Source organism: Protomyctophum bolini, assembly GCF_963924005.1.
Source record: "Protomyctophum bolini genome assembly, chromosome: 21".
Classification (NCBI taxonomy): domain Eukaryota; kingdom Metazoa; phylum Chordata; class Actinopteri; order Myctophiformes; family Myctophidae; genus Protomyctophum; species Protomyctophum bolini.
Genome location: NC_137882.1, coordinates 811,545 through 824,044, shown reverse-complemented (window position 1 = coordinate 824,044; position 12,500 = coordinate 811,545). Strand labels below are relative to the sequence as shown.

The window sequence follows — 12,500 nt, the reverse complement described above, 5'->3', positions numbered from 1 at the left end:
GAGGAGGAGGAGGGGGGGAGGTGTCCGGTGGCGGCGGGGGGGGTCCCGGCAGCCCCCCCAGCCCCCCCGGGGGCCCGGCCAAGCAGCGGTCCTTGCGGGCGGTCTACGTGCTGAACGACGGGCTGAAGGCGGTGATGGCGAGCAGCCCTGAGGCCGGCGCGCTGCAGTGTCTCCAGAGGGCGTGTGACGCGGAGAGCGCCCTGCTCACCACCGTCACCTTCGGACGCCTCGACTTCGGAGAGACCACCGTGCTGGACACCTTCTACGACGCAGGTATAGAAATGCTATCTAAGGGGGTGGGGTAAGTGCTATGGGCCATGATGGAGTCTGAAAAGGTGAGTTTTCAGACTACGGTGGAAGATTGGTAGTGATGCTGCAGTTCTGACTGCGATGGGAAGTTCATTCCACCGTTTTGGAGCCAGAAACTCTCATTCACTGCAGTGCATTCTAGAGAAAGATTTAGATAGATGTTCGTTCATAAACTCTCAGTTCATAAACAGCTTGAACAGATCTACAAGCTCACAATATTAAATATTAGGTTAAATATGACGTGCCTATAAGCCTGCAGTGCAGAAGACCCTGTAATGTTTGGACAACATTATTATATATATATTTTAATGATCGACAGGGGTAATATCGATATCAGCCAAGATGTCTCATGGACACATCCCTCTGTCTGTCTGTCTGTCTGTCTGTCTCTCTGTCTGTCTGTCTGTCGATCTCCCTGCCTGTCTGTCTCTCCAGACATCGCGGTAGTAGACATGAGCGACGTGTTCCGTCAACCGTCTCTGTTCTACCACCTGGGGGTGAGAGAGAGCTTCGACATGGCCAACAACGTGATCCTGTACCACGACACGGACCCCGATACGGCCCTGTCTCTAAAGGTACTGTAACCACGACCCAGACCCTGATACGGCCCTGTCTCTAAAGGTACTGTAACCTCGACACAGACCCTGATACGGCCCTGTCTCTAAAGGTACTGTAACCACGACCCAGACCCCGATACGGCCCTGTCTCTAAAGGTACTGTAACCACGACCCAGACCCAGATACGGCCCTGTCTCTAAAGGTACTGTAACCACGACCCAGACCCAGAACTAATAATAATCTTTATTGTCCCGAAGGATATTTGTCTTCACAATCTGTTCAACAGTTCAACACCCACATCAAAACAACACAGAGCACATAACACCAAGACAGTACAAAAAAACAAAACATGAGGTCCCCACAAGCTGTGTACAGAACCATCCTATCGGCGGGGCAGTTTGTTTAATGCCGCGATGGCTGAGGGGACAAAACTCCTACTAAAACGGACCTTTTTCCATGGCAAGGTTCTGTATCTTTGTCCAGATGGCATGAGGTTAAAGAAACGATACAGAGGGTGGTCAGTGTCATTTGATATCGAGAGTGCTAGTCGTGTGATGGCGTTATTGTTCATATCAGAAAGTGTGGGTGTAGGAAGTCCGATGATTTTGGAAGCAATACGGGTGATACTGAAAAGTTTGTTCCTGTTAGGCATGGACAGTATGGTGTAGAAACATGCAGAACAGTACAACAGAACAGGTTGAATAATGCTTTTGTACAATAATAGCAGAAGATGAGGAGCAACAGATAATGATCTTAGTTTTCGGATTACATGGAGTCTTTGCTGAAAGCGTGACTGGATAGATGTAATGTGTTGATCAAACCTGAGTCTATTGTCCAGTGTGAGTCCAAGATATGTGAAGCTGTCTACCTGTTCTATTGTTTTACCATTAATGAGGAGTGGGTTAAGTCCAGTGTGGGTTGTTGTTTCAATGACCAGTTCTTTTGTTTTGACCACATTCAACTCTAGATAGTTGTCAGTGCACCACTGTGTGAAATGAGAAATGGTATTCTGATAGACCGTAATAGAGTTATTGTCATGGAGCAGTCCGAGAATGGCAGTGTCATCAGAGTATTTAAAGTATGTGATGTTAGTGGGTGAGGGGCTAATACAGTCATTTGTGTACAGAGTGTAGAGGAAGGGGCTGAGGACACAGCCTTGAGGGGCCCCTGTGTTGGTGATGGCAGTTGATGAAAATGATGTACCTACTTTAACTGTTTGTGGTCTATTGCTCAGGAAGCTGTGAGTCCAGTGTATGAGAAGTGGGGGGATGTTGAGCTGATGCAGTTTCTTGATCATATGATGGCGTTGAATTGTATTAAAGGCAGAACTAAAGTCAACAAAAAGAATAGTGGCAAAATTGTCAGACATTGTCAGACATTGACAGATACGGCCCTGTCTCTAAAGGTACTGTAACCACGACCCAGACCCTGATACCGCCACACACACACACACGTACATACACACACATACACACACACACACACACACACACACACACACACACACACACACACACACACACACACACACACACGTGTGTGTGTGTGTTCCAGTGTGTGTGTTCCAGTGTTAAACATTTGCGTGTGTTTGGCGTGTCGAAAATAGACCAGGTCTACAAGTGTCACCGTCAACACGCGTGACGCTCGTCAGCTATGTGTGCAAACCAGGAACACACACACACACACACACACACACACACACACACACACACACACACACACACTGCCCTCTGGACAGCTATGTCCATCCATCCATCTTCAACAATCTTCAACAATCTTTTGCAAGATTCTGACAACCTATAGTGGCTCAATAGTCGACACCTACTGTGTTTTTGGTGTTTTAACTAAGCATTATTTACTATTTAGCTATTGAAAAATAGCAGATCTACAAGCTTTTAGCGCGCCACGAGCTTGTAGGTAGCATAAACCCCAGTTCCAGGGGCCACTTTAAAAGACGCAGTTTGCTCAATATTTATGTTAATTGTGTCCAAAATATAAAGCAAATGAAAATGAACTGAACTGACTTTATCTCCCCCCCCCTCCTCCCCCCCCTCCCCCTCCCTTCCCACAGGACATGGTGGCCCAGAAGAACACAGTACGTTACTGTGTGTGTGTGTGTGTGTGTGTGTGTGTGTGTGTGTGTGTGTGTGTGTGTGTGTGTGTGTGTGTGTGTGTGTGTGTGCGCTCGCGCAACACTCATGCACTCACACATGACATACCTTGTGCTATTTGTGGAATAAAATGCCAAGGACAAATGCACACACACACACACACACAGGCATCTGTCTGTCTGTCTGTCTGTCTGTCTGTCTGTCTGTCTGTCTGTCTGTCTGTCTGTCTGTCTGTCTGTCTGTCTGTCTGTCTGTCTGTCTGTCTGTCTGTCTGTCTGTCTGTCTGTCTCTCTCTCTCTCTCTCTCTATGCTGATTTTTGTAGTTTGTTGTTAGTCTTCCAGTTCAGGTTATAAAAATAACTACAAACATGGCCGAACAGTAAAGCACCAACACAGCTAATTTCATACGCACTCCAAATCGTCTTCACTCGGGAGGAGCCCAATGGGCATCTTCAATGTGTTCCTTGTGGACGTGCGTGGATTTTAAACATGTCTGCGCGTGTGTGTGTGTGTGTGTGTGTGTGTGTGTGTGTGTGTGTGTGGAGTAGGCGTCTCATACGGTCAGGTCGGTCCAGTGGGGTCAGGGGTCAGGAGGTCAGTTGCCTCCTCAGTATCGAGGCTCCGGCCTACGGAACAAAGTAGGTGTCGGTGCTGCCCTGATGCATGCTGGGAGATATTAACCCCTAGCCTGCCCTGAAGCATCCTGGGAGATATTAACCCCTATAGCCTGCCCTGAAGCATGCTGGGAGATATTAACCCCTATAGCCTGCCCTGAAGCATGCTGGGAGATATTAACCCCTAGCCTGCCCTGAAGCATGCTGGGAGATATTAACCCCTAGCCTGCCCTGAAGCATGCTGGGAGATATTAACCCCTAGGATGCCCTGAAGCATGCTGGGAGATATTAACCCCTAGCCTGCCCTGAACCATGCTGGGAGATATTAACCCCTATAGCCTGCCCTGAAGCATGCTGGGAGATATTAACCCACCCCTAGCCTGCCCTGAAGCATGCTGGGAGATATTAACCCCTAGCCTGCCACGATGACTAACCATGGGTGGGGGGGAGGGGGGGGCATGGTGTTTTAACCCATACTAGCTCGTAGCGCGTGACTTGTTGTGGCAGAGTAATGCTTTGCGTCGATTGGACGCTGCAGAGTTCACCATTTGAGGCATTCTTGTTCGAAAGTGGGCCAGTCCTGGGGACTCTCTGAACTAACACCCCACCCCCCCCTCGTCGGACCTCTCCTGCCCCCTGCAGGCGTCCAGCGGTAACTACTACTTCATTCCGTACGTGCTGACGCCCAACCACGAGTACATGTGCTGCGAGAGCGACGCCCAGCGCAGAGCCAGCGAGTACATGCAGCCGTCGTGGGACAACCTGCTGGGGCCGCTGTGCGTCCCTCTGACGGAGCGCTTCAGAGACCTGCTGAAGGACATCCACGTCACGTCCTGGTGGGGCGCGCACCATGAACGCACGCACGCACACGCACATGCACGCACACGCACGCACGCATGAACGCACGCTTTCACATGCACGTACATCGTACAGTATGCATGAACACAAACACGTACGCACGCACGCACGCAAGCACACACTCGCGCACGCGTGTGCACATTTTTCCGGATCTTGATCGGCAAGTGGGTCTCTCTCTACCAACTGTATTTTAATGTCTTTAGTAAATACCCAGACACAAGTCGACCAGAGGAGGAATTACTTAAATCTAACCCAGAATGATTTTTCCTTTAACAACAAATTCTATTTACAAATCAAAGGCACGGCCATGGGAAAGAGATTTGCACCATCTTATGCAAACATTTACATGACCATATGGGAACAGACAGCACTAGAAAAATGCAGACTTAAACCGACACATTACTATAGATTTCTAGATGATATATTTGGAATATTGGGAACATAGTCAAGAAGAATTCCAGGAATTTATTGATGTTTTAAATAGCCATCATAGATCCATAACGATAAAATATGTGACACACACAGAAAGGATTGACTTTCTTGATGTAACAATCTTCAAGGGCCCAAACTTTAACACAAATGGGAAACTAGACTTAAAAGTATTCTTTAAAGAAACAGACACTCACGCCCTACTACACAAAACGTCATTCCACCCGACACACTCCTACACAGGAATAGTCAAATCACAACTACTAAGATTCCATAGGATTTGCACGCAAAGAAGTGATTTCAAAATAGCTTGTAAAACTCTATTTAATGCTCTCAGACTAAGAGGATACACTAGGACATTCCTCCGGAAGGCCCAAAATACCTTCTTAGAAATAAGAGTGCGGGATACAGGCCCCAAATTGGCCCTGATAACCAGTTATTCAACACAGAGCACACTAGCCAACAACAGAATAAAAAGGAATTTTGAGAACCGAACGAACGATCTTCTAAAAGATTATAAAATTATATCGGCCTACAGAAAAAATAAAAAACTTAAAGATTATCTAGTACACAGCAAGCTAAAAGAAATCAACACACCAGCACGCCAGGGACCAGAATACTTCAAACCCAAACAATTAGTAAAAAATAGAACCACAAAACGCCTCTTAGAGATTAAACAACAAATAACAGCCAGAACCAGCAACTGCATTTACTTAATCACATGTGAAAAATGTGGTTTACAATATGTCGGAGAGACAGGTAAAACAATAGGTACTAGGCTGGGACGACACAGATACAATATTAACAATGCCAAAAAGACAACCACAAGATTTGTGCAACATTTCATGGCTCACGGCATTGAAGCTCTAAAATGCGCTGGACTTCAACACAACCCCAACTGGACAGTTTTAGGACAAAGACGTTTTAATGAAAAACAGTGGATTAAGAACCTCAACATGGATTTTCCTGGAGGCTTAAACATGCCTAAAATCAGATCTTGAACTCTACAAAACTTAAACTCAGGATTAAACTGGAGAAATCTAAAAGTGATTGGATCAGACTTCCTTCGGATACATGGCGAATGCATTTATTCCTTGCATTGTGCCTACACATGTGTAGGCACAATGCACTGAAGTTTTTTAATTCCCCTCCCCCAGTGCGTCCTTTAAGGACACCCTGCTGAACGACATCCGTAAGGCCAGAGAGAAGTACCAGGGGGAGGAGCTAGCCAAGGAGCTGTGTCGCATCAAGCTGCGCATCGACAACACCGAGGTTCTGACCCAGGACATCGTCATGAACCTCCTGTTCTCCTACCGGGACATCCAGGTAGGTTCTGACCGTCCTGTTCTCCTACAGAGACATCCAGGTAGGTTCTGACCTGTTCTGACCTGTTCTAACCCAATTCTAGTGCGGTCTATGACGCCATGGTCATTCTGGTCCTGACCCTAATGACCTTTGAACTCTGACCTCCAGGCCTATGACGCCATGGTCAATCTGGTCCTGGCCCTAATGACCTTTGAACTCTGACCTCCAGGACTACGATGCCATGGTGTAATGACCTTTGAACTCTGACCTCCAGGACTACGATGCCATGGTGTAATGACCTTTGAACTCTGACCTCCAGGACTACGATGCCATGGTGTAATGACCTTTGAACTCTGACCTCCAGGACTACATGCCATGGTGTAATGACCTTTGAACTCTGACCTCCAGGACTACGATGCCATGGTGTAATGACCTTTGAACTCTGACCTCCAGGACTACGATGCCATGGTGTAATGACCTTTGAACTCTGACCTCCAGGACTACGATGCCATGGTGTAATGACCTTTGAACTCTGACCTCCAGGACTACGATGCCATGGTGAAGCTGGTCCAGACTCTAGAGATGTTGCCGACCTGCGACCTCGCCACCCAGCCCATGATCCAGTTCCACTACGCCTTCGCCCTCAACAGGTGCGTGTGTGTGTGTGTGTGTGTGTGTGTGTGTGTGTGTGTGTGTGTGTGTGTGCACACGTGCATGTGTGCGTGCGTGCGTGCGTGTGTTCCATGTTTAAAGTATTTCCAAAGTGTGTACATTGTTTAAGTGACCGATGCATTGGTTTTCATATCGTAAATATAATGAACGTTGTCTTAAAACTTGTGTTTAATCCACGTGGGTTCTGTAGCTGCTGTGGACGGCAGCTCGGTTATACAACCACGCAAACAGACTTCCTCTTCAAAATAAGAGCCTCTTGCTATGTTTAGTCAACACTATAGCACCGGTACATACATGTACCGGTGCTCCGGTACATGTATGTACAGTATGTAAACGTGTGTGTGTCCCCTAGGAGGAACAGTCCCGGGGACAGGGAGCAGGCTCTGGAGGTGATGTGTTACAGTCTAATGTGTCCCCCTATAGGAGGAACAGTCCCGGGGACAGGGAGCAGGCTCTGGAGGTGATGTGTTACAGTCTAATGTGTCCCCCTATAGGAGGAACAGTCCCGGGGACAGGGAGCAGGCTCTGGAGGTGATGTGTTACAGTCTAATGTGTCCCCCTATAGGAGGAACAGTCCCGGGGACAGGGAGCAGGCTCTGGAGGTGATGTGTTACAGTCTAATGTGTCCCCCTATAGGAGGAACAGTCCCGGGGACAGGGAGCAGGCTCTGGAGGTGATGTGTTACAGTCTAATGTGTCCCCCTATAGGAGGAACAGTCCCGGGGACAGGGAGCAGGCTCTGGAGGTGATGTGTTACAGTCTAATGTGTCCCCCTATAGGAGGAACAGTCCCGGGGACAGGGAGCAGGCTCTGGAGGTGTTACAGTCTAATGTGTCCCCCTATAGGAGGAACAGTCCCGGCGACAGGGAGCAGGCTCTGGAGGTGATGCTGCAGGTGTTACAGTCTAATGTGTCCCCCTATAGGAGGAACAGTCCCGGGGACAGGGAGCAGGCTCTGGAGGTGTTACAGTCTAATGTGTCCCCCTATAGGAGGAACAGTCCCGGCGACAGGGAGCAGGCTCTGGAGGTGATGCTGCAGGTGTTACAGTCTAATGTGTCCCCCTATAGGAGGAACAGTCCCGGGGACAGGGAGCAGGCTCTGGAGGTGTTACAGTCTAATGTGTCCCCCTATAGGAGGAACAGTCCCGGGGACAGGGAGCAGGCTCTGGAGGTGATGCTGCAGGTGTTACAGTCTAATGTGTCCCCCTATAGGAGGAACAGTCCCGGGGACAGGGAGCAGGCTCTGGAGGTGTTACAGTCTAATGTGTCCCCCTATAGGAGGAACAGTCCCGGGGACAGGGAGCAGGCTCTGGAGGTGATGCTGCAGGTGTTACAGTCTAATGTGTCCCCCTATAGGAGGAACAGTCCCGGGGACAGGGAGCAGGCTCTGGAGGTGATGCTGCAGGTGTTACAGTCTAATGTGTCCCCCTATAGGAGGAACAGTCCCGGCGACAGGGAGCAGGCTCTGGAGGTGATGCTGCAGGTGTTACAGTCGTGTGAACATCCTGCTCCGGACATGTTCTGTCTCTGCGGGCGGATCTACAAGGACATCTTCCTGGACTCCGACTGTAAAGACACCCTGAACCGAGACCTGGCGATACAGTGGTACGCACGCACGCACTGCACGCAGTGCACGCACGCACCCACTGCACGCACTGCATGCAGTGCACGCACACACCCACTGCACGCACTGCACACACGCACGCACTGCACGCAGTGCACGCACACACGCACGCACTGCACGCAGTGCACGCAGTGCACGCACTGCACGCACTGCACGCACTGCACGCAGTGCACGCACTGCACGCACACACCCACTGCACGCAGTGCACGCACACACGCACGCAGTGCACGCACTGCACGCACTGCACGCACTGCACGCACTGCAAGCACTGCACGCAGTGCACGCACTGCACGCAGTGCACGCACTGCACGCACTGCACGCACTGCACGCACGCACGCAGTGCACGCACTGCACTGCACGCACTGCACGCAGTGCACGCACGCACTGCAGACACCAAGCAGAACAGAAACGATTCCATCCTCAAATGCCATCTAATCTCGACCACAGACTGTAAAAGAAAATATGGACAAAGCGTTCTCCGGGTCTGACATGGACGTAAAATGAAGCCTGTCAGTCCTTGAATTGTAAATCGCCATCTTTCTAGATCCGCTTGGGCCCAGCTGAGCCCATTGGCTGGCCCAGACAACGAGGCGGGACTTCCCCCCCTTCTTCTCCGTTGGTTTTTATTTTGACTCGAACGGGGGGGTGGCTCCCGTTCATAGACTGTGACGGTAGCCACGCCCCTCAGAACATACGCGACTTTATGGTCATTTTTTTAATAATTGGGACCATCATTTTCCAAAAAGAATATTATGACATTAGAAATGAGACCTTAAACTAGTGACTGGAAGCAGAAAGTATTCATGACCATGTTTATTAAGGTAATACAGTCTAGGTGAAGTTGGGCCCAAATACATGGACCTCTATGGAGATATGGGGTAACATGTAATCTGATTACATTCCAGGTACCGTAAGGGGTTCGAGCTCCAGCCCACCCTCTACTCTGGCATCAACCTGGCGGTTCTGCTCATCGTGGCCGGACAGCAGTTTGAGAGCTCCATCGAACTCAGGAAGATAGGTGAGCTCTATAGGATTCTAGTTCTATACTGATGAAGAGAGACACAGTGTCTATCTCTCTCTCTCTCTCTCTCTCTCTCTCTCTCTCTCTCTCTCTCTCTCTCTGTGTTTCAGGAGTCAGACTCAACAGTCTCTTTCTCTCTGTGTTTCAGGCGTCAGGCTGAACAGTCTCTCTCTCTGTGTGTTTCAGGCGTCAGGCTGAACAGTCTCTCTCTGTGTTTCAGGCGTCAGACTCAACAGTCTCTCTCTGTGTGTTTCAGGCGTCAGGCTGAACAGTCTCTCTCTGTGTTTCAGGCGTCAGGCTGAACAGTCTCTTGGGGAGAAAGGGCTCCCTGGAGAAGATGAACAACTACTGGGACGTGGGTCAGTTCTTCACCGTTAGCATGCTGGCTAACGACATCCCCAAAGCCACGCAGGCCGCCGAGAAGCTCTTCAAACTCAAACCCCCGCTGTGGTAAAACAATCACACCTGTGTGAACTGAGTGGTGCAATCCCCCCCCCCACACACACATCTCTGTTTCTGGCGCCCCCTACTGGTATTAATAAGTCACATACTCGTGCTCGTGACCACTGATACATGATACAGGTACACGGACATTGTGGTTGTAGGAGTGGTTGCACCACTCAAAAATAGTCGGCATTTCAGTGACAACATTCAGTTCTTAAAATGTTCTGAAAAGACTGAACTATATGAACTGGTTCAGTCCATCCGACGTGCCCAAATCGACGGGTTGCTTATGGCGTGTTGTACACGTCCCTATAGTGCATCTTCAATGATGCCACACGAGATGGAAAAATATTCAGATTTGTATTTTTGAGTGGGCCTCCAAGGCCACCATACTCGCTCTTCGTTCATGACCGGTCACTTCCTAGTTTTCCGCTGCAGAAAGAATGCCTCGTATCCTTAGAGTATATATGATAGAGACGGCATCCGAGTTCTCCTCCCGTCCACTTGCATTAAGTTGCTCAAAAGCGCATGAGGCGATTTCGCTCCTCTTTCCGGGTATAGGAACAGAGTGCATTCTGGGATGGATTTCCCCCCAAACACATGAACGCGCTGCCGTTGAACGCGCACGAGCGTGCGTCCGTCGTGAACGTGCACAATGATAGTCAACACGGACCAGCGCGTTCATGTGTTTGGGGCCCAGGCTGCAATACCTTCATTCGGCCACTATGTCCATTTGGCCTCAGGGTTTCCTCTGGGTGCCTTCTCTGTATCGTATCTCCTAATCTAGGGAGCTCTCCGTGGTTCTGATCGGATGGATCCGATCAGACCTACGAGCTCGTAGCGCGGCACTCGGTGCTGCGCTACGAGCTCGACACCGCTCGTATGTTAACCCCTCGTCTCCCAGTGTGAGGTCGGTATTAACCCTGTGTCTCCCAGAAGGAGGTCGGTATATTATTAACCCCGTGTCTCCCAGGTACCTGCGCTCCGTGGTGCAGAACCTGCAGCTCATCCAGCGCTTCAAGAAGCAGACGGTGGAACATTCTCCTCAGAGGGACCGCCTCAACTTCTGGATGGACATCATCGTGGAGGCCACCAGGGGGAGCACCATCGGGTCGCGCTTCCCCGTACGGTTTCACACGCACGAGCACACGCACCTCTCGTGTGTGTGTGTGTGTGTGTGTGTGTGTGTGTGTGTGTGGGGGGGGGGGGGGGGGGGGGGTGTATTTGTGTGTGTCTTCATATTGGGCATGGGGCAGCCTATTGGGCATTGTACTGTATAAACCCACAGACTGGGTTGTTAGAGGGTTCGCCCAAAGAGGAGGCAAAAAGGCTGGCATTGTATTGTGGTGTCTCTGCTATGATGGGCAGCCGTCAGATGTAACTCTAATGCACCTATAATGTTTGTGTCCTTGTGTGCATATCCTTGTGTGGTGTGCGTGCGTGCGTGTGCGTGCATGTGTGGGTGCGTGCGTGCATGTGTGCGTGCGTGCGTGTGCGTGCATGTGTGGGTGCGTGCGTGCATGTGTGGGTGCGTGTGCGTGCATGTGTGCGTGCGTGCGTGTGCGTGCATGTGTGGGTGCGTGCCTCCCCCCCCCTCCCTCCCTCCAGGTTCTCATCCTGGAGCCCACCAAGGTCTACCAGCCGTCCTACGTCTCCATCAACAACGAGGCCGAGGAGAAGAACGTCTCCATCTGGCACGTGTCCCCCGCTGAGACGGTCAGACCTTCCAACGTCTAACACCTTCTCTGCCCTTCTACTGTACTTTCTACTGTACTTTTACCATCTACACCTTCTCTATACCTTCCACTGTACCTTCTCCTGTACCTTCTAACTTCCAACACCATGCGTGGCGCCTACCCTCTCTAAACTTCTAACCTAGTGCTTCACGTCAGCTCTCTGTTTGTTCCAAACGTTGTGAAAACTGTCAAACGAAGATGTTTTCCACGATTCTGAATCAAAATTGTGTCTTGCGACACAGCAGCCAAGTATGCAGAACACATATACACACATTTGACATAACACAAAGAACAAGACAATTTACACACATAAAGACATGAAGACAAGAGCAATATCCACCGCTTAGATTATCCTGTGGCTATACTACGACTCCTGATTAAGCCTCAAGGTCGACTGGTGGACCTTGATTGACCTTGATTGATTGATTGATTGATTGATTGGCTGATAGATAGATAGATAGACGGATACTGACACCCTGCTCCTTTTCAGAAGGGGATAAATGAGTGGAACTTCACTGCAACCTCCATCAAAGGCATTAGGTACGTATATCTATACATCTATCTAAGGCATTAGGTATAAGAGATTTAGCTTCATTGATATTAAATAATATAGTTTATGTAATATTATAATTATATAAACATGAGCTGATGTTTTATGAGTTGTCTTTTAAAAACCTGTCTATCTCCTCCTCCCCTCCCTCCATGCCCTCCGCCCTTCCCTCCCTCCCTGCTCCTGTCTGCGTCTGTCTGTCTCTGTCTGTCTGTCTGTCTGTCTGTCTGTCTGTCCTGTCCTGCCGTCTGCCTGCCTGCCTGCCTGCCTGC

The 12,500-nt window shown here is 49.7% G+C and overlaps 1 protein-coding gene across 1 annotated transcript in view; it reads left to right on the top strand.

Moving 5' to 3' along the window:
• The first annotated feature begins 82 nt into the window (after positions 1–82).
• Positions 83–12,500, top strand: part of map3k15 (mitogen-activated protein kinase kinase kinase 15) — a 28,976-nt gene continuing 16,558 nt past the window's right edge. Inside the window, 13 exon segments of the mRNA XM_080793453.1 lie at positions 83–273; positions 745–884; positions 2,938–2,961; positions 3,526–3,615; positions 4,234–4,427; positions 6,036–6,204; positions 6,727–6,833; positions 8,288–8,458; positions 9,383–9,495; positions 9,789–9,948; positions 10,916–11,066; positions 11,551–11,658; positions 12,169–12,218. Of these exon segments, the coding sequence (XP_080649579.1) occupies positions 135–273; positions 745–884; positions 2,938–2,961; positions 3,526–3,615; positions 4,234–4,427; positions 6,036–6,204; positions 6,727–6,833; positions 8,288–8,458; positions 9,383–9,495; positions 9,789–9,948; positions 10,916–11,066; positions 11,551–11,658; positions 12,169–12,218 (1,616 nt within the window). The 5' untranslated portion in view covers positions 83–134.